This window comes from Phascolarctos cinereus, unplaced genomic scaffold, assembly GCF_003287225.1.
Source record: "Phascolarctos cinereus isolate Bilbo 61053 unplaced genomic scaffold, phaCin_HiC Scaffold_1;HRSCAF=81, whole genome shotgun sequence".
Taxonomy (NCBI): domain Eukaryota; kingdom Metazoa; phylum Chordata; class Mammalia; order Diprotodontia; family Phascolarctidae; genus Phascolarctos; species Phascolarctos cinereus.
This window is the reverse complement of record NW_027555514.1, coordinates 229,969,387-229,989,634: the sequence shown is the minus strand read 5'-3', so window position 1 is coordinate 229,989,634 and position 20,248 is coordinate 229,969,387. Positions and strand designations below refer to the sequence as shown.

The 20,248-nt window shown below is 37.0% G+C and overlaps 1 protein-coding gene across 1 annotated transcript in view; it reads right to left on the bottom strand.

The window, feature by feature from the left end:
* Positions 1-8,139: 8,139 nt before the first annotated feature.
* The window catches only part of LEMD3 (LEM domain containing 3), an 85,188-nt gene continuing 73,079 nt past the window's right edge, over positions 8,140-20,248 (bottom strand). The window contains 7 exon segments of the mRNA XM_020990196.2: positions 8,140-10,313; positions 10,525-10,603; positions 10,683-10,788; positions 13,472-13,553; positions 18,980-19,158; positions 19,724-19,826; positions 19,982-20,083. Of these exon segments, the coding sequence (XP_020845855.1) occupies positions 10,150-10,313; positions 10,525-10,603; positions 10,683-10,788; positions 13,472-13,553; positions 18,980-19,158; positions 19,724-19,826; positions 19,982-20,083 (815 nt within the window). The 3' untranslated portion in view covers positions 8,140-10,149.

Genomic DNA, 20,248 nt, shown 5'->3' with positions numbered 1-20,248 from the left:
TGGGATACCACCCGTCTGATTCTTGAAATAGGTCAAGATCTAGAATAGAATTTCAGAGAAACGGTCAGCAGTTAACTGAAGATCCTCTGCATCATCCTAAATGTGACAGCCTTGAATTCTATATACCATGATGTTTCATTTGATTTTTTTTTTAATTTGCCAGGAAGCCTTTTTTACTCTAACCACAAATTAAAGGGAAGAATTTTGTTCATGCTCAGGACAGAAGTTTTTGGTTTGTTTTTTGTTTTTGTTTTGGGGGGAACAAGGGGAGCAGGAAACCTGACTGCCCCAAGGCAGAGGAAGAGTGAGAAAGTAAACCCTCTTTCACAGGGGATTTGGGATCAGACCACAAGAGCTGCTCTCTGAGCCTCCAGGCCTTTCAGCACCTACTACTTCTGAATGAGCCAGGGAACCCAGACACTCTTCTTACCCACTTTGAAACCTGCCTTGTGTCAATCCCAAGCATTTATTAAGTGCCTATCACATGCCAAGCAACCCTCCTAAGTGCTGTGGACACAAAAACAGAAAGTAGTCTCTGCCCTCAAGGACCCTACATTCTAACAGAGGAAATAATACATATACCTGTAAGTAAATTCAACATATACATGAATGAAATAAAACTAGAAGCTTGTGGGGATCAGGAAGGGCCTTCTGCAGGTCAGGGTATTTGAGTCGAATTTAAGAGGCTAGAGATTTTAAGGGAGAGAGCATTCTAGGAATTGGAGCTGGGGGTGGGTAGTGGTGAGGTTTAATGCTGTGAAAAGACAAAGGTGGGAGATGGAATATCATGGGTAAGGAACAAGTGAGATAGCTTGACTGAAACATAAAACGCATAAAGGGGAGCTCTGTACAATAACTCCAGAAAGGTACAGGGCTGGAGCTAGATTGTGAAGGGCTTCAAATACCAGATAGAGGGGTTTCTGTTTGGTCCTAGAGTCAAATGGGCGTTACTGAAGCTTTTGGACCAAGAATGTAATATGGTCAGACCTACGCTTTGGGAATATCATGTGGGGGGATAGATAACGGATGAAGACAGGTAGATCAGTCCAGGCAGAAATCCAACATCTTAGAACTTCATTAACTTGTAAGCAACTTATAAATGGGAACTGTCTTGCCTCCTTTTGTATCCCCAGTGCTTAGCATAATGCCTAGTACACAGTAGGTTATTTAATAAATGTTTATTGATTATTGATAGGCAAGAGATGTTATAGGCAACTATGTAGTAAATAAGGCATTGGGCTTCAGGAAGACTTGAGCTCAAATTCTGCCTCACTTAGCTGTATCACTGTTTGCCTCATTTCCTCGTCTGTAAAATGGGACTGATGATAGCACCTACTTTCCACGGTTGTGAAGATCAAATGAGATGATATTTGTAAAGTGCTTAGCATGGTGCATGGCTCATAGTAGGCAAGATATAAATGTTAGCTATATTTTGGAGGTAGAAATGGAAAGATTTAGAAACTGATTGGATATGGAGAAGGGGGAGGAGGAGAACGAAAGTAATGGGTCAAGGATAACTCCAAGGTTGTGACTGTGAGGACTAGAAAGATGGGGATGCTCTTGACATAGAGAAGGTGGTAGGCAAAGAAGGCCCAGGAGGAAAAGATAATGAGTTCTGTTTTAGACGTGTTGAGTTTGATATGTCTATAGGACATCCAGTTGGAAATGTTAGTAGGCATTTGGTGATTTAGGACTGGAGCTCAGGAGAGAGACCACAGCTAAATCTGTAAGTCTGGAGATCATCTGCATAAAGGTAAAAATGGGACCCATGGGGGCAGATGATCTCACTGAGAAAAATGCAGTTCTTTCTCAGATGCAGAAAGAAAAAAGGGCACAGAACAGATCTGGGTTACACCCACAGGTAGGAGTAGCATCATGGATGATAATAAAACAAATACTAGGAAGCACCAGCTTCTTCTGGTAGGCCAAGAACAGTGGGAGGAGGCTCAAGGAAGCAGTGTCATAAAAACCCAGGGAGAGTATCCAAAAGGAGAGGGCAAACAATGGTGTCTAGTGCTGCAGAGATCAGGAAGGAAGGAGATGGAGAAGCCATTGGTTGGAATGATGAGCTCAGAAATATTTTGAAGGGTTAAGTGGTGAGTGACAGGCAAGAAAGTTGAGGTAATTGGTGCAAAGAGTTTTTGTTTTTTCCGAAGAGTCTGACTGACAGATGTAGAATGACCTACTTGGGGTGATGGTCAAGAGAGTCAACTAACCTTATCTTATTCCTTCTCCCCTTTTTTTATAAGTTGTGTTGTTTAGTTGTTTTGAACAGTGTCCAACTCTTTGTTGGACCCATTTGGGGTTTTCTTGGCAAAGATACTGGAGTGGTTTGCCATTTCCTTCTCCAGCTCATTTTAAAGATGAGGAAACTGAGGCAAACAGGGTTAAGTGATTTGTCTAGGAAGTGTCTGAACCCATATTTGAACTTGTGGAGATGAGTCTTCCAGACTTCAGGCCCAGCACTCTATCCACTGCGCCACCTACTGCCCTTTTCTACAGTTACTAGTCTGATATGTACTTAACCAAACATCTTCTATGGCCTAGTAAGCTCCACCAAGGGAGTTTTTTCTCTACTAAAGTTTTGTTTGTTTTTTCTGCTTTTCGAATTAAAGTATAAGGGTATTCATTCTGAATTTTTTCTTTGATGACCAAGTTTGGGATACAGTTGAACAAAATGTAGTCTTGTTGATGCAATATCATTGCACCAAAAGAAATAACAAAAAATGAACAATTCAGAGAGCCGTGGGAAAACCAGTGATTCAGAAAGAACAGAACTGAGAGCGAAAAGATTATACGCAATGACTGCAATGAGGTAAACGCAAATGAAGCAAACACGGGAGAAACATATTTAAAGCTATAGTGAAATATAAATGGCGGCCAATCCCTTCAGGCCCTACCGCCAAAGGACACATAGACTCACAGGTTTAGAGGTGGAAAAGACCCTAGAGGTCATCTAGCCCAAAGGTGGCACAGATAATAAAGCACTAGATCTGGAATCAGGAAAACCAGAGTTCAAATATAGCCTCAGCTTACTTACTGGCAGTGTGCCCTTGGGCAAGTCACTCACATGCCTCAGTTTCTTCAATGGTAAAATGGGGATATTAGCAGTAACCTCTGTTTCACTGAGGTTCACTCCAATTCAAGTTGATCATTCAAAGCCAGAGAAGCATTTATCTCTTAGACTTCGGAACATTCTCTCTCCTTTCTCCAGTTCATTCTCTGGCTCATGGTCATCTTTCACCAACTCTTGTTTTTATAATCAGGGGTATCCTCAACACCCTAAACCCTTAATTCTCAGGGTAGTTGTGAGGATTAAATAAGATATCTGTAAGGTGCTCAGTCCAGTGCCTGACACATAGCAGGTGCTTAATAAATGTGTGTTCTCTTCCCTTTTCATTTTACAGTTGAGGATTTCTGCTAACAAAATTTAACTGTTTAAGAAATGTCTTTTCTAAAGGGGGTTAACTGTTGGGAAATAGCTATTGTGTTATAAACAAAATAGGTAAACGGCTTTAAAATATATTACTGCGCTATAAGATATTTAACCACGGTTAGCCCCAGTTTCCTCAATTGTAAAAAAGAAGATAATAATAGCACTTAACCAGCAAGTTTGTTGTGAGGATCAAATGAGATATTTGTAAAAAGTACATAGAAAGCCTGGCACATAGTAGGTGTTCTACAGATGCTTATCCCCCCCCACAAATAAGGAAAGACAAATAGGAATAACATGGGAATAGATGTATAAAGTGATGAAGAGTGGAGAAAACATGATGAAAAGTAGTAACGAGTGTAGTGAACAGGGGATGAGGAGTCAAAGACCCATTTATTGTGGTAAAATGATTTATCCAAGATCACAACTACTGACAGAATGGGGACTAGAACTCAAGTCTCTTGATTCCTAGTCTAACATTATCTTTATTGTATCATGTTGCCTCTCTCACCTGTTCTAATTATCATCTTCCCAAATACGCAGGCTCTTAATTTCAGAATCATCTTTATAGCTTCCCCAGAGCTTCAGATTTCTGCACACAGTAGGTGCTTAATAAATACTGAACTAAGTACAATTTAATTTCCCTTCCCCAGAGGGTAGCACTGCCTCTTCCAAGAAGCCCTCCCTGCACTTCACAATCCTTTGTAAGTCCTTTGCCACAGTTATCCCTCCCCTCTGATTCATTCCCACCACTCATGACTAACTCCACTCCCTCTGCAGTTACTAAGTTATTGGCATGCCCCACCACAGACAAATTCTTACATTCCAAGGTTATTCAAGAAGCATTTATTAAGTGCTTACCACACGCTGGGGAAAAACCAGTTCCTGTCCTCAAGAAACTCACATTCTAACTGGAGAAACAACATACAACTATCTACTTGGTAGATACACACTCAGGGAGAAGACTGTCTCTGGGTCTTCCTTTACTACCATACCACCCTCCTTCAGTGATGTAGAGGATCACAAACTGTCTGAAGTGAGATCCAAGGCCTGCCCACTCTGCGTAAAGGAGGGGGAGAACCTCTCCCGTCCAGCCCTAATCTACTTCCTCACCACTGAGGATGGGGAGAAGAGGTAGCTTCAGGGCATCCCAGGGTCTCTGTCTTTCCTCCCAGACTGCCTCAATTACTTGTTCCCCAGCCACTTTCAGACTTTCTCTTTGCCACTATCATTCAGCAATTTCTCTTCCTTTGAATTTCACTCCATTCAAATTTATTACTCAAAATCTTAAGTGGAATTTATCTATCAGTCCTCAGAAAATTCTCTCTTCTTTCTCAAATTCAATCAGGGATCATGGTCATCCTTTCTACACCAACTCCTCATACATGTTTTTCTTTCTTTTTTTCTTATACTGCCTATTTTTATTTTGTTAAATATTTCCTAATTACATGTAATTTTTTTTACTTTTAAAAAATCAAGAGTTTCAAATTCTCCCTCCTGCTCCCCCTGCCACCCCCAGAAGGCAAGCAATATCAATTATACATGTTACGTCATGCAAAACACCAATATCTATGTCGACATACCTTTACACACCCTGAACTCTGTTCCTCACACTTCAACTCCCACGACATCCTCCACTCTACATAATGGCTATAGCAATGATTTGGATGAATAACAAATTAGCACTTAATATAGCACCTACTATGTGCTGGGAACCTAGCACAGAGTAGATGCCATACAAATATTAACAGGTCTGAATAACTCTGGAAGGTAGGTGCTATTACTATTCCCATTGTACAGTTGAGGACACTGAGGCAAGCAGAAGTGGTGACTAGCCCAGGGTCACACTAGCTCATGTCGAAGCGGAGATGTGAGCCTGTCTTTCAAGTCCAGTGTTCTGTCGACTGTACCACCTAGTTGCCTTAGTAGGCCTAGTGGGATAGTACTCACATTATATAATATGGATTTTAAATGGTTTACACCAGTCTTAGAAAGACATGATGTATACCCTTTGACCCAGAAATAGCACTTCTAGGGCTATACAGCAAAGAGATCATACAAATGGGAAAAAGACCCACACGTCCAAAAATATTCATAGCAGCTCTTTTTGTGGTGGCAAAGAATTGGAAATTGAGAGGATGCCCATCCATTGGGGAATGGCTGAACAAGTTGTGGTATATGAATGTAATGAGAGCGAAGCACACTATTTGCTATTTTTTTTTCTGTTGTGTTTTGTTTCCTCTTTCTGGTGTTTCTTCCTATTGGTTCTAATTCTCCCTTACAACATCACTAATGTGAAAATATGTTTAATAGGAATGTATATGTATAGCCTATATCAGATTGTGTTTTGTTTCCTCTTTCTGGTGGTTCCTCCTATTGGTTCTAATTCTTACTTGCAACATCACTAATATGAAGGGGGTGAAAAAAGAAAGACAGATATGAGAGATCTGAAGAAGGTGCAGAAGAAAACAGCCTTGGTCGTTAGCTGCTCTTTGTTAAGATGGGAATAAATGGGAAGAAGTCATGAGAACAGAACCTTTGACCATCTCATCAGAACTGTTGTGTACTTGAAGATGGGACATCCTTTGTTTTATTATCATCTTGAACATGGCCATAATAGGTGAACTATTCTGGCAGATGCTTTCCTGACCCAGGAATGGTCACACTTTTGATCTCATGAACACTTGACAATCACAACCAAAAGCTCTCGACTGAGAAATAACCTTCCAGGACTCTCTCTCTCCTTGTGCCTTGCCCTGCACCTAAGCCTCATTCTCACCAATTCGATTCCCTCCACTTCTCAAAAATCTCCCAAACCATCACATCACCCCAGCTCTAACTTCACCATTTTCCCTCCCAATCTCAGGTCTACACTGTCTTTGCTCTTGAATCCTCTGGCCCCCAGTCCTATCTATCTTTGTCAAACCACAACCCTGGATACTTTACTTCCACCATCTTCCTCCTATTTTTCAAGGTGCTGCTGAAAGTGGAATTGGAAGAGTGAATCCCAAGACTGAACTGACTGGATTCACTATGATTTCCTCTAACCTCAACTGGGCGCTGGCCTCCACAAGACACCACTTTGACTCCTAATTTATTCTTTTAAATTACTGCCCACACAGGCTGTTCTGAACCTTCTTTCCTCCCTCAATCATCTCTTCCTTTACTGAGATAGTTGAGGCTATTTGCTCTGGATTTCTTCTTCTCACTAATACTCTCTTAAACTCAAACTGTCTTGAGAATTATCTTCACTTTCTCCTCTGTACTCATCACTGATAATGAGGTGACCTGAGCCAGACTTTTAAGGCTGTTAAGAGGCAGAGGTGAGGACTACATTCCAATCACAGAGCAGTCTTCACAAAAGTGTGGAGATGGGAAATGGGAGTCAATCCTGACCTAATTAGGGATAGAAATGGAGAGCATTGACTTTAGGGCTTTAAGGTTTAGGTCTGAATTGCTTGACAGGCTGTGAGTCTCTGGAAAAATAACTACATTCATTTCAGGACAAAAAAGTAATTATTCATTTAGACAGAAAGGGTGCTTTGTTTTTTTGGCGGGGGGAGCACCATACTGAGAAATCTTCAGTAAGAAATTGGAGATTTTGGGGCAGCTAGGTGGCACAGTGGATAGAGCACAGGCCCTGGATTCAGGAAAACCCGAGTTCAAATCTGACGTCAGACACATAACACTAACTAGCTGTGTGACCCTGGGCAAGTCACTTAACCCCATTGCCTAACCCCCCCCCAAAAAAAAATTTAAAAAAAAGAAATTGCAGATTTGTAAATGCTTGATTGGCCTGGACACTTAATTTCCTTGACACCAAGGCAGGGTAAGAGTGGCCTTTACATCCCATACCTTAATACATCCCGGTAGCACGCTGACTTCTCTTCCTAACAATACAACACCAACTATGTTTATTATGCAAGCTTCCTTCTGAGGTTAGCTTGAGCACCTCTGCAGAAGGCCTTTTCTGATTTCCTCTTGCCCCCACCCCTTGAAGTTACTTCATATTTGCTTTAGATATATTTTATATGTTTATTTCCACCAATAGAAGATAAACTGCTTGAAGACAGAGGGGTCCATTTTTTGTCTTTCTATCTCTAGTACCTGGCACTTAACAGATATATACAAGGGAAGGATGGAAAAGTGAAAGGAACAAGGGAGTTATTCTCAGCTTTTCCATTGTTTACTTGGGGATTTCTCCCTCCATAAAAATACAAGAGTCGTAGCTCCTGAAACATAATTACTGAAACATAATTTCAGCCCACTCCTATTTTGTCCATTAAAGAATGAAATCTAGGGGCAACTACTTGGCTCACGGGATAGAGCACTGGCCCTGGAGTGAGGAAGACCTGAATTCAAATCTGGCCTCAGACACTTGACCTTTACTAGCTGTGTGACCCTGGGCAAGTCACTTAACTCCACTGCCTAGCAAAAAACAACAACAAAAAAACCCAAATAAACAAAAAGAATGAAATCGAGACCTTAAGTCTTTTAAGAATTTTTACAATCCTTGCCTACAGAAAGGAGAAATACTCTTGCTAATCATATCATCCAAACAGTTTTTATGGTGCTTATGACTGGGATATAGAAATCACTCACCAAGATGTCCAGAAAAATTTAACAAATGCTATCATTTTTACCAAAGAAAAAGAGTCAGAGACAGACACAAGGCACTTTAAAAAAAAAATCTAAAAGGCCAGACATATGTAAAAACCCCTAATAAACTTTTAATTAGAGTTTTTTTTCTTTTTGTGTTTTGTGTTTTTTTTAAACAGGACAAGTGACAAATTACATCAAACATCTGAATGTCTCAAATGTCTAGGTTATTATACACATTCCCATCTGTCTTGCAGGGAGGGATATTGGTCAGCTTAAACAGTTGTAGGTAAAATATGCGGCATAATAGTACATAGTACAATAATAAATGTACAATGTTTACATGAAATATATTTTAGAAGCAAGGGAAAGAGGCATCTGCATCAAAAGGCGACCTTTTAAAATGCCACAGCTATTTTTACATTCAGTCTTGCAATAGGTCACAAGATGGGGCCACTAAGCTCAAGTCAACAAATCACTAGGATGCACACAAAACACAGCAAGAGCAGTTAATTTATATATCATATGTTTATATCTCCACACGTTAGCATCTGAGACGTAAACTGAGAATTTTAAAGGTATTCTCTTCAGTTAACAAGTCCACCTTTATTCTTCATAAACATGGTGCCCACAAAAGCACAAAGGTAAGGCACAGTAGGGTTTTGTGTTGCAGAAGTGTGCATCATGTTTACTTAACCAGAAAACGTGCATTATCTGTGCAAGTTCATGCTGCAAACCCAACACATTTACAGAAACAGGAAAAAAACTGAGCTTTAAACAAAACTATCAGAACTCATGTATTTCCAGGCTTGCTATCTATGCAGAATTCCTTTGAAGAACTGATAGATACGCTGTATCAACAGGATGTTAGGAGAGCCAATCAGAAGAATACAACCAAATTTTGCTCAGCAATCATTCTTACTCAGAAATTATCAACAGTGATAAAATAACTTATAGATAGTTGAATTTTAATACTGAGGCACAAAGTAATTGTCACTTGTACATTGACTATAATTCCAGCTCTCAAACCCAAAATCGTAAATATTATTTGTCAAACAAATGTACATTTTATTGCAAAATGGTACACTGCGTCCAACTTTACAGATAACTGGGTGGTTAAGACTTTATTAAATTATAAATAGATTGGGAGAATGACTCAATCCCAATGGTTCTTTGTCACAGTCCTGTCATAATAAATACAGCTTTTCACAAAATATTTTTCCAGTATCTGCCAATTGCTTCTTTATTGCTTACATAAATTTGAATTCATTACAATTGGTATCAGAACTTTCACACAAAATCATAGCCAGACATTTTATATAAAACCTATAAAAGATATTTTAAACTGGTATCTAATACTTTAAGGTGTTTGGCTGATTGACCTAAGTGATGGTACAGCCTATATATATTTATATATATATATATTTATATATAATATAAAACATTAGGTTATGAATAAAATAGGAAGCTTATTCACTGCATTAATGCAGACATCCTCACAGAACAGGACTACCTTTGCCACCACCAGCATTTACACGTATATACAAAAACCAGTTTAAATATATCTGCATCCCTTCACACTAATATGCAACCACTAAAGCCAAAGAAAGTTCCCCATATTCCAGCGGCAGCAAATGAATCTCTTACAGCAACAGAAACCTAAGATTAAGCTCTGAAATTAACAGTTTTACGTATCAGTCATCAGGAACCATGTAGGTGGTTGGTTACAAAACCTCACAACATTAGTTCACAGGAAACTATGAAAATGCAAGAAGTCTTCTCTTCACCATGCTTTTATGTGGCTATTAAAACACTTCTTGGTGCAATGTACAACCACCATAATGAACAAGGTTTAATAAATTCAATGTTCCTCATGCAAAACTTTAGATGCATTGGTTTATTTGAGCTCCCCAAATGACAGGAAGCAATTGTTCTATTTGTTCAATGGTACTCTAAGTCCCTTTGGAAACTGAAGATTTCTGGAACATTCAAGCAGACCTGTGTTCATCAATGAAAATATTACATACAAAAAACTTTAAAAAAAAAAAAAGGAAGACCGGCAGCCAAACAGGGATTCTCCTGCTGTGAACAGTCTTAGCAGTGGGAGAATTACTCTCTCAGGAGCTTCCCTGAGAATTAGCTGTGCCTGTCTGAAGACGGAGATGAGACATAGAGTTCATATGTTTGTTTGACGGCTTCAAGGGAATGTTGCAAGTGAGAGCTTGGGGAAAGCGATGATGGTATCTATCTAGGCGTAGGTATTTTACTGTTACCAGTTTTCCTGTTGTAAAAAAACAAAGAATGTTTTAGATTCTAAGAAGAAATACAGTTAGCTCTTAGAAGAAAAAAAGCTGCTGAAAGATGTACAACCTCGAAGCGTAAATGAATAATAAATATTAATCTAAATGGATGCCTCTTTTATTTGAAATGCTGAGTGATTCTGATACATAAAATCACATTTCTTCAAAATGTGTATAAAACAAATTTCTTACCATCAAACCATGAGCCATGTAATGCCTTAAAAGCCTTTCCAGCATATTCTGGAGACAGACATTTAACATAAACACAACCCTGTGATGAAATAATAGTTACAGTCAGTTTGATTTCATTATGCCAAATCAATGAAAGGAATACATGCAAGCTAATTTACCTCACACGAGTTTCTATCTACTGCAATGTGAACGATGCCATCATTATCGCTGCATTTTTCTAAAATTGCTTCTTGAATTGCCAGGTGCCAATGATCCCCTATTTCCCTAAAAACCAATTTAAAAAATACATTAAATTATTCAATAAAAAATAACACCCTGCCATAATTTGACTACTAGAATTCATTATTTCAAAAAGATGCACAGTGATATTTCTTATGATGGAAAAATTAAATTTAAAAAATTAAAAAGTCACCTCTTGCCTGGACTACTGTGATTGACTCTGGAATCATTTCCCTGCCTCAAGTGCCTCTTCTTGCCAATCCAGCCTTACCAAAATGATATTCCTAAAACACTGGTCTAAACACATCGCTCAATCTCTTGCTCAAAAAGCTCTATGCACTGGTACCCTCTTGCCTCTATGATAAAATACAAACTACTTTGTTTGGAATTCAAAGCCCTTCACAATTTCAGGCTTTTACCCATCACAATCGTGGACAGATTCTGGGTGGGCTCCTTTCAATCTCCCACCTCAGTGTGCTTGCACAGACCACAGCCCCTATTTACCACCACTTCAGAGCATCTCCAGCTCCCTTCAAAACACAATTTAAGTATCTTTCCTGTCCCCAAGAGCTGCCAGTTTCCCCTTCCAAAGAAAGCAATTTCTATGTATTTAGTATGTACAATTTTTGGTTTTGCTGCACTTAATAGATGCTTAGTAAATAAGTTCTGTTTGACTGATATTTAAACTCATCCTGGCATCTGACACATTGTTATGAACGTTCAAATGATGTCACTTTACCAGTGCTAAAATGACGGCATTTCTGATAGAAAGGGAACTATGCTAAAAATACAGGACCAATGTTGAGTGACTTTTATCCTTAACTAAATGTCTTACTTTCTTAAAATCTTGATTTTTCTTTCTAGCTACAGTGCTGTTTCATTTTTAAATTTATATTACATTCACATTTATTTTTAGTAAAATAAAGTTTTGTCTGTTATAAGTTACAGATTTTGTTTTTCCTCGAATAACTGAAATTATAAAGTTCTTAAACTTGATATTTTACTTTCTAAAACAAAAAACTAAGAATATAGATAAACATTGACCCTATAAGTTACTTTAATACTGTCATATTGATTAAATAACTTCTAAGAGTTAGTATAATGGGCTATTCACTCATGAAAACTGAAAAGATATTTCATTTTTTAAAAAACTATTATTAAAACAAACACAATAATACAGTGAAATAGACATTCTACGAAGGTATGTTGGTAACTGTAGAATTTCTCATTAAGCTATTTGCTGTAATGAGTTTTAGCCAGCTAATATGTTATTTAAGGAAAGCAGATTGTTAAAATGTATTATCTAACCAGAGTTCAAATCCAGCCTCAGACACAACACTCACTAGCTGTGTGACTCTGGGCAAATCACTTAACCCCAACTGCCTTCACCAAAAAATAAATAAAAGAATGAATGAATGAATAAATAAAATGAATGAATGGATGAATAAAAATATTATCTATAGTCAAAAAAGCTCATAGGTACAACACCAGGAACTTTCATTTTTTGCTAGTTACCTGGATATAAAGAAATATTGATAGAACATGCGTTAGAGAAAAAAGTGTTTTAATCAATATCTTGGATTTATCATTATCATGACATAACTAGAAAAGTTCTAGAAATCATATACATTTGCATATAGAAATAGGGATTTTTTTAAAAATTAGAATGTCAAATGAGAAAGGTCATTCTATAGGCATATCATCAAATGGTTCCATCTAGTGAAATTATTTTAAAAGAGGACAATTCCACTAATGATGTTCTACATGGGTAATAAGGTAACTGATTTTCATACAGTGGAATTTGGTTATATGAACAATCTTATTGCAAAACAACACTGGCTAGGACAACCAAAGGTAAGATATACCTGTAAATTATTACTAATAGATAAATATAGTGAACACAGCTTTTTATGGAGATATAGTACCCCTAATTTAATTGGTGTAGGAAGATTTAGTGTGAAAGTCTCTACCAATGCAATACAGCAACACATGTACAAATCAGTCTTTAAGAAAGAGTTGCCTGGGTACACAAGAAGTTAAAAGGCGTGCTCATAGTCAGACTGCATGGACAGAGCAGAAGCCAGACCAGGTCTTCTTAATTCCAAGGCTGCCCCTCTAACCACTGTCCTTCTTAGATATGCTTGACACAATTACAAAAATGTCAGACAGGAGGAAATAGTGAAGGGTGTGCCTCATGGGTAGTCTTACACACAAAATGTACCTTAGGTATATTAATAAGGGGAAGAAGAGATATATTTCTTATGATTACAATATTTAAAGTAAAAATATAATGTCATCTGTCAGTATACACAAAGGATTTCTGTGTGATGTATTACTGAGGATATTCCTCCTACTTAGATGACAACCCTTTTTCTACAGTTTAGTTGCTACGGCTGAAAAAGTCATAATCACACAACTAAACTGGTAACAAGGACCTCCCACTTAGGTGGATTGGTCCTTACAGGACAGACACACAGGCATTCAGTGGGCCCAAACCTGCAGCTTTTCCAGCTTAAAAGGCCCAGCTAAGACTTGCACTCTACTGACAAAGAACTGGAGGCCCTGAGGGTCACCTCCACGTCATGGTGAAGGGATTTGGTTAGGATTCCAGTGCTACAGCTTGATAAGGGTGCATGAAATACATTTCCACATTTCTGACTAAATATCTCAACCTTAAAAGATCTACAGCATATCAAGATCACTTGGTATATTTAACTATCATACTTACATAACAGGATCAAACATATTTCGAATCTTTAGACATGGAGTCAGACTATTTGGTGGTGAATTTCTTCGATCTAAATGAAATGCTAGAAAACACAAACAAATCAATTTTACTAGTATTTTGTGGTTATGCCATTTTATAAACATGTATTTCATTTTTAAAAAAATTGAGTCCCTCTGCTTCCACCATTTAAAAGAAAGCAAGAGTTGTCAAGAAGGGATGTTACATACCAACTCTGACAGTCTGATAAGGTAGCTGATAACTTAGCAGCCTGGGGCAGTAATTTAAGAAGCTTATTATTTGTCTAGGGGCTGAAAATTGTAAAATTCAGTGGGCTTTTTCCCCTTTGCAATGAATTTTTTCCTCATGATTACTGATCCTCTCAATTTCCACATGCACAGGTGTTACTGAAGCTTTAGGACTCTCCAGGATTCTACAGTAATAAGAGTTTCTGCTTAGCTCTTAGATCAGTCAAGTTCTAGGCTTTCCTGCTTCTCAATTTCTGATGCTTTGGCTGAGATAAAAGAACATATGTCCCATAAAGAATGGCGTAACTTTTTTCTACCTAACCCAAAATCCTACTCTTAGTTCTATGGACTAAAGACTGGCCTAGAATGAGTTTTATTTACCAGGTCTTCTTCAGAATGAAAAACTTTTATAGACCTACTTGATAAAAGTCTTTTCTTCCTAACTAGATGGCAAAGACCTTGCAGATGGAGACTTTTACCCTCCACAGGAGGAATCGGTCAACTTCAGAATCTTTAGAGCTGTCTTTTGGGGTGAAAATTGTATTGTTTGTTAAATATTATGATTTTTGGTGTATAATCAAGTCACTTCTTCTCTAGCTTTATTCATTATCAGTATTGTGAGTGTTTTCTTATTCCTTAGGAGAAATCCAGGTTATAATAACAATACATATTCTTCACAACTTGAAAGCCTGGGAAAGGTTTCATTTTTGAAGTGCCTTATCGAAAATTGCAATTGCCCTTTTTGGCAGTGAGAAAAAATGTTTTACACACTCTGTTAAGCAGTATTATGCTACAAAAAAGAAATCATTTTTTACAGTTATTATATTGTGGAGAAAGAATATAGCTACAATTTAATGAAGAGCAGTCATATTCTACTCTTTGTAGCAGCTGGAAAAGATCAAAGATTTTAGGGTCAGGAATCTTGGGTGACCTGGAGAAAGCTGCTTGACCTGTCTGTTCCTTTATTTACTCATCTGCAAAATGTAGGTAAAAACCTTTGTAAACTGTAAAGTTGTGTGTGTGCGTGTGTGTGTGTGTGTGTGTGTGTGTGTATTCGAGGCCACGCCAGCTGTCAATATTACATCATTCTAACAGTATGCAGTGATATTAAAATAATTCAAATATTTGCGAAGGTAATATGGCATGTGGATATCATATTAAAGGGAAAGTCTGCTCTTTCATTATTTTACTTTTATAACAATCTTTACAGTTATGAAGTCCCATATCAATGAACAAGAGAATCCCTCTGAGACAAACTCATCAAGCATAAAAGAATTAACTAAAAATCTTTATGTTCTATATCTGGTGAATCCCAACAAGCCTTGGGGTCTACTATATATAGCAAAGTTTAAAGTCCATTTTGGACTCCATTAAAGAAAAGCATTGTGGTGTAGAGGGAAGAATAAAGGTTTTCAAGTCTATAGACCTGAGTTTGAATCCTAGCTCAGATCTGATCTGTGTATTACTTAGGCAAAGCAATTTCTGGGAGTCAGTTTCTTTTCCTATAAAATGTGGATAATACTTACACTAAATGAATCAAAGGGTTATTGCAAGAAAATAATTTGTAAACCTAAAAGAATCTATGGAAATGTAAGCTATTTTTTTAAACCACTGGAGAGTATTTAAGTGGAAGTAATAGAAGAAGAAACTTAATACTTCCCTTGAAAATCAGCTTTACAGTGAGAATCTAGTTCATCAAACTTTTTAAAAAGCAGTATCACAATGACTTATTTTGTTTGGGACCTAGTTTAACTAAATGCCAAGACTACCTTTTGCCACACGCACAGAAGAGAGAATTCCTCTCTTCCCTCCTGTCTTCATTTAAAAAATCATAAACACCATTATGCTTTAACTGAAGTTTAGGTAAGAATTTTAACAATGCTCTAGACATTTTAGAGCAGGCTTGCACAACCTTCGGCCCCCAGGACACTTGCGGCCCCCTGGTTGCAGGTTGTGCAGGCCTTTTTTTAGAGGCATCAGAATTTCAAAATAATAAGAAATCAGTTTTTACAGTTTAGATAAGCAAGTGAAAGCATCAATTATCTTTAAAAGAAGCTCCCAAGTTGGGAGCTTTGTATAAGCAACTTGAGGTCATTCCTCAAAATCTCATAATTAACTTACTGCAAAAACTAATTATAAAATATTACACCGGGAACACATGTCCATTAAAATCAGGCACTAATTTAAACAAGTCTGATTAGTTTTAAGTCCTAGTTTGAATGTATCCTTTTCACACTCACATTCCTATTTAAAAGAGGATTGTTATTCTACCTGTTAATCCCTGGCAAGATCCAGACTATCTTTAGTTCATGATGTAAAGTAGCCTTTTACTTTAACTTTGTAAAGATGATCAGTTGGAAAAGAATTGTGACTGGTTTTTAGTGTTTTGATTTAGTGTTCTCAATAGAACTTTATTACCTTTTAGATGAATGCTGTTTTCAGTAATTAATGGTGAGTATGATTTTGTAGAACAAAGAACAAACTTACACACTCACCATTCTCTGATGTAGGACTTCCAGCTCCACTGCGGATTAAGAGCTCCGTTTTTGTAAGATACCCCTTTCCCTCCCAACCCAATCCCACCTCCTTTGCTTAGTTTGCTGGTGACATCATAATAACCTTTGAATCCTGCTACAAAGGACTAAGGCAAGTCCTTTCTTTCTTTCTTTTTTTTTTGTTTAAATAGCACATGGTTTTGTAAAGTTTTATTTTTAAATGTTATACCCCAATGGGTACAAAATAAAAACTTCACAGAACTGCGCAACATTGTAAGAAATGGAACTTACCTGACCTCTAGAGGTCGGCTTCATCAAAGAACAAAGGTGAGTGTGATGTTACCAGCAAAACTGCACAAAAGGGGCATCACAGCAAGCTGGAGCTAGCCATCTGTGGTGGGTCTGGACATCATGAACTTAAAAGGAAAAACAAATGGTCAATTTTCAGTTGAACACGAGGGGAACTGTGTGCCTAGGAAAGACTGGGGTTTTCATTATGTTTTCGGAATCAGGAGGATTTCTTAGCTGGGGGAAATGAAAGGGCAAAAGGAAATGGAATATACAAAACTCCTGACATTTCCAACAAAATTAATCAGTTTTCCAGTGGTTCATTTTTCCTGCTGTAATCAGCAATAAACTCAGTTTTAAAAGAAAAGCTGGGCCTGCAATTCTCTGTTCAGATTTAGGGATGACACAAATATTCTCATACTTAGTGAACAAAAATGTGTCAGCACAAAATCAATTAAATCAAACAACAGTATCATACTTAAGAAATTAATGTGTTAGTACTGGATGGGTAATAATCAAGATTTGGGAAAAGAATTCAAATAGAAAAGAGTCACTTAAATTCTTTGAAGGAATGAAACCTCTTTTTTAGTAATAATTTAACTTCAATTGGTCCTTAGCAGATATTGACAAAAAACTTAAGCAAAAATGTGATTGGTATAGTAATAATATCTCACCTTCCTACAAGACACCCCTAAATTTTAACTACCAAACTAAAAAATAAGCCATGCATTTGGAAACTAGTCTCAAATCTAAATTGTTAACAGAGGCTCTATTTCACCATCAACTAACAAGATGCCAGTTTCTGCAGTGATAATTATAATTCTAATGAAGCCCAACAAAACAAATAGTTCATTAAACACAATGGGCACTACACTAGTAAAATAAGCATGATGAAAAGGATACAAACACGTCTCTAAGAAAACAACATGGTATAATGGACAGAAGACAGGCATTCTAACCTTTCAAATTAACTCTGCAATGACTTTGTTTTATAGTTTTGGCAATCACTAACTCATTGGCTTTGTTTTCATCATAAATAAACAAGACCAACTAGGTTCAATGTTGTGAAGACAAAAGTGACTTATCTAACAAAGCAGATAGCAAAAAGCAACAGATATACAGTATCTTATACATAAAATACTATATTATAATATTTATTAATTATACCAAATCAATACTACTACCATTAATATATTGATATTATATTACTTAAAAGAATGTTTATTATATTGATATTACAATATAACAGTTTTAGAATGTCATATAAAATGCTACATCACATAGTATGTTAGCCTTTCCAAATTTTTTTTCACATACATTTTTTCACCAAAATCTTCCAACAAGTCTGTAAGGCAGATAAAATTGCTATTATTAATCCCCTTTTAAAATAAGGAAAAATACACTGAGGTTAAATGGTTTGCTCAAAGCCACACTGCTAGTTGGTGGTGTAGTCAGACTAAAATACATCAATTTCTAGACAAATGTACCGGTTCACTAATTTTTCCACTATAATATTCTCCCAACCTCAATAATTACTACGTTCAAAGATAATAGCTAATAACCCTGATGAGTAAATTAAGTTTTATAACATGCTTCCAGACAAAACTGTCCAATCAACACCGTCTAGTGTTAAAATACTTCTGTAATACAGCATTGGGACCCAATATATTCTTTAAATCCCTTATGTATTCCAACTCCAAACGCAAACTAAGTAAAATCCAATGGCTAAAAAAGGGGGGGGGGAGAACGACATGTGATAAAACCATAGGGGTTCACATGGCTTTGCTGTAGGTTTTTTTTTTCCTGAGGGGAAGAAGATGAGGGAGAAAATGACTTAAAGAATTTGAATGGAAGCTTAGCCAAAAAGGGAGGGGCAGGGGGTATATAATTATTTTTTAAGGGACAACCTGGGTATGATGGTAAAAGGATATGAACCTAGAGACAAAAGACATATGTGCAGATTCAAAAATAACGATGATATAATTATACCTGACATTTATATAGTGCTAACCAGCCTAGCCAGTGAATAGCACAAAGACTGTCATCCCCATTTTACAGCTTGCTCAAAGTCACAAAACTAGCAAGGAAAACTAGGATTTGAATTCAGGTGTCCTGACTCTAAGACAAGTCCTCCCACTGTATAATACTCTATTAAGAGTATTATACATTTCCACTGTATAACACTCTATATAAGTAAGTATTCTCTGTTAAGAATTTTGTCTATCAATGATGTATTTGAAATATGATGGAACCTGCTTTTATACAATCTGAATCCTTTTTTAGAGCAAAAGGTAGGTCTGCCCCAAAGGATCATGGACTTATAGAAGGAAGGAACCTTAGAGATCGTCTAATCTAACCCATCATTTTACAGATAAGGAAAGTGAGGAACAGAAAGGGTAAAGTGACTTCAAACAGTTGTTGCCTGTAAGTGGAATCTTTGACAGAACTAACAATAAAAGATGACTTCAAGGGCTATGTACCTTGTCCTTGCCAAACTTTAGAAGGTACCACTAAGATTTTGTCACGGGATGCTGCCGGCTGTATCCACCTCCAAACCAGAAAATCTACGCCGCCTATTCTTCGTGTCTCTGTACGAACTCTAGATTCATCTGCTGCCAGAAAGTCAACGGCTCTATCCCAGACTTTCTTCATTTTTTTCCTAAAGTAGAGACCAAATAAAGTTAAACTCCTACAGCTTGATTTATTGTACATCTATGAAAATGAAATATGCTGCATCATCTTTTATTCCCAGTAAGAGATCAGGCAGCATTTCTACTTAAAATTTAAAAAAAAAAAACAAAAATACAAGATGATTTATGGTTTTGCTTGTGAAATGGCATTAGCTGATTGCCTACTTGTGTTTGTCACTCCCCCCAAAAAAGTTATACCAAGCTATTTACTATTCTTCCGTCATACAACTTTTGGGTCCCAAGACTTTTCTTTTCATCTGTCAAGGGTTCTCAGGCTCCAACACAAAATAAAATAAAACACAAAACAGAGTGGGGCAGTGATAGAAGTTACAAAAGAATGAGGACCACAGAACAGTCTAGTTCTAGAAGTAACCTATGTTGCTGCTAAAATACAAGGAGGGTACAGAGATAAACAGACTACGAGGGCCCAAAAGGAGGCATACACCAAAAGCACAGGAGAGGCTTGATGACTCTGGACATACTACTTTAAAATCACTTGCATTTTAATTTTCTTCAGCCATGCTTTGAACATACCTGTCTGGAGGTGGTATTAAAGAATCTCGAACATGTGGAATAGGCATGTATGGCTGTAAATCTTTATTTTCTTGGCAAGCGTCATTATGACTTCGCAACACATCTGAAAATATAATAAGGTGTTGTCATAGTTTATGGCTGCATTAGTTACTCAAGGGGTCTTAACATATTTTTCTTTAAATATACTACCTATCAAAATGTTGCTTGAGAAGCATATCTTATAATTTTTAAATTTTAATAAATTTTAAAATTATATACCTATAATCTTTATCACCATATCATACATCTGCCTTGTTTCTTCCTCTTCTTTTGTCCAGTGATATTTCACATAATGCAGAACTACACAAGCCATCACTACACCTGAAAAATTTTAAAATGTGCTTTTAAAATTATGCTTGGCTGCATCTTAAAAACATTTTAATCTTAAAAGTATTAGAAAGCTAGTTTTCCAAGCTTAGTATTTATAAAGTCAACAATGAATGAGGATTCAAAGACTAAGTATTATGTTTTGTTTTTGTTTTTGCT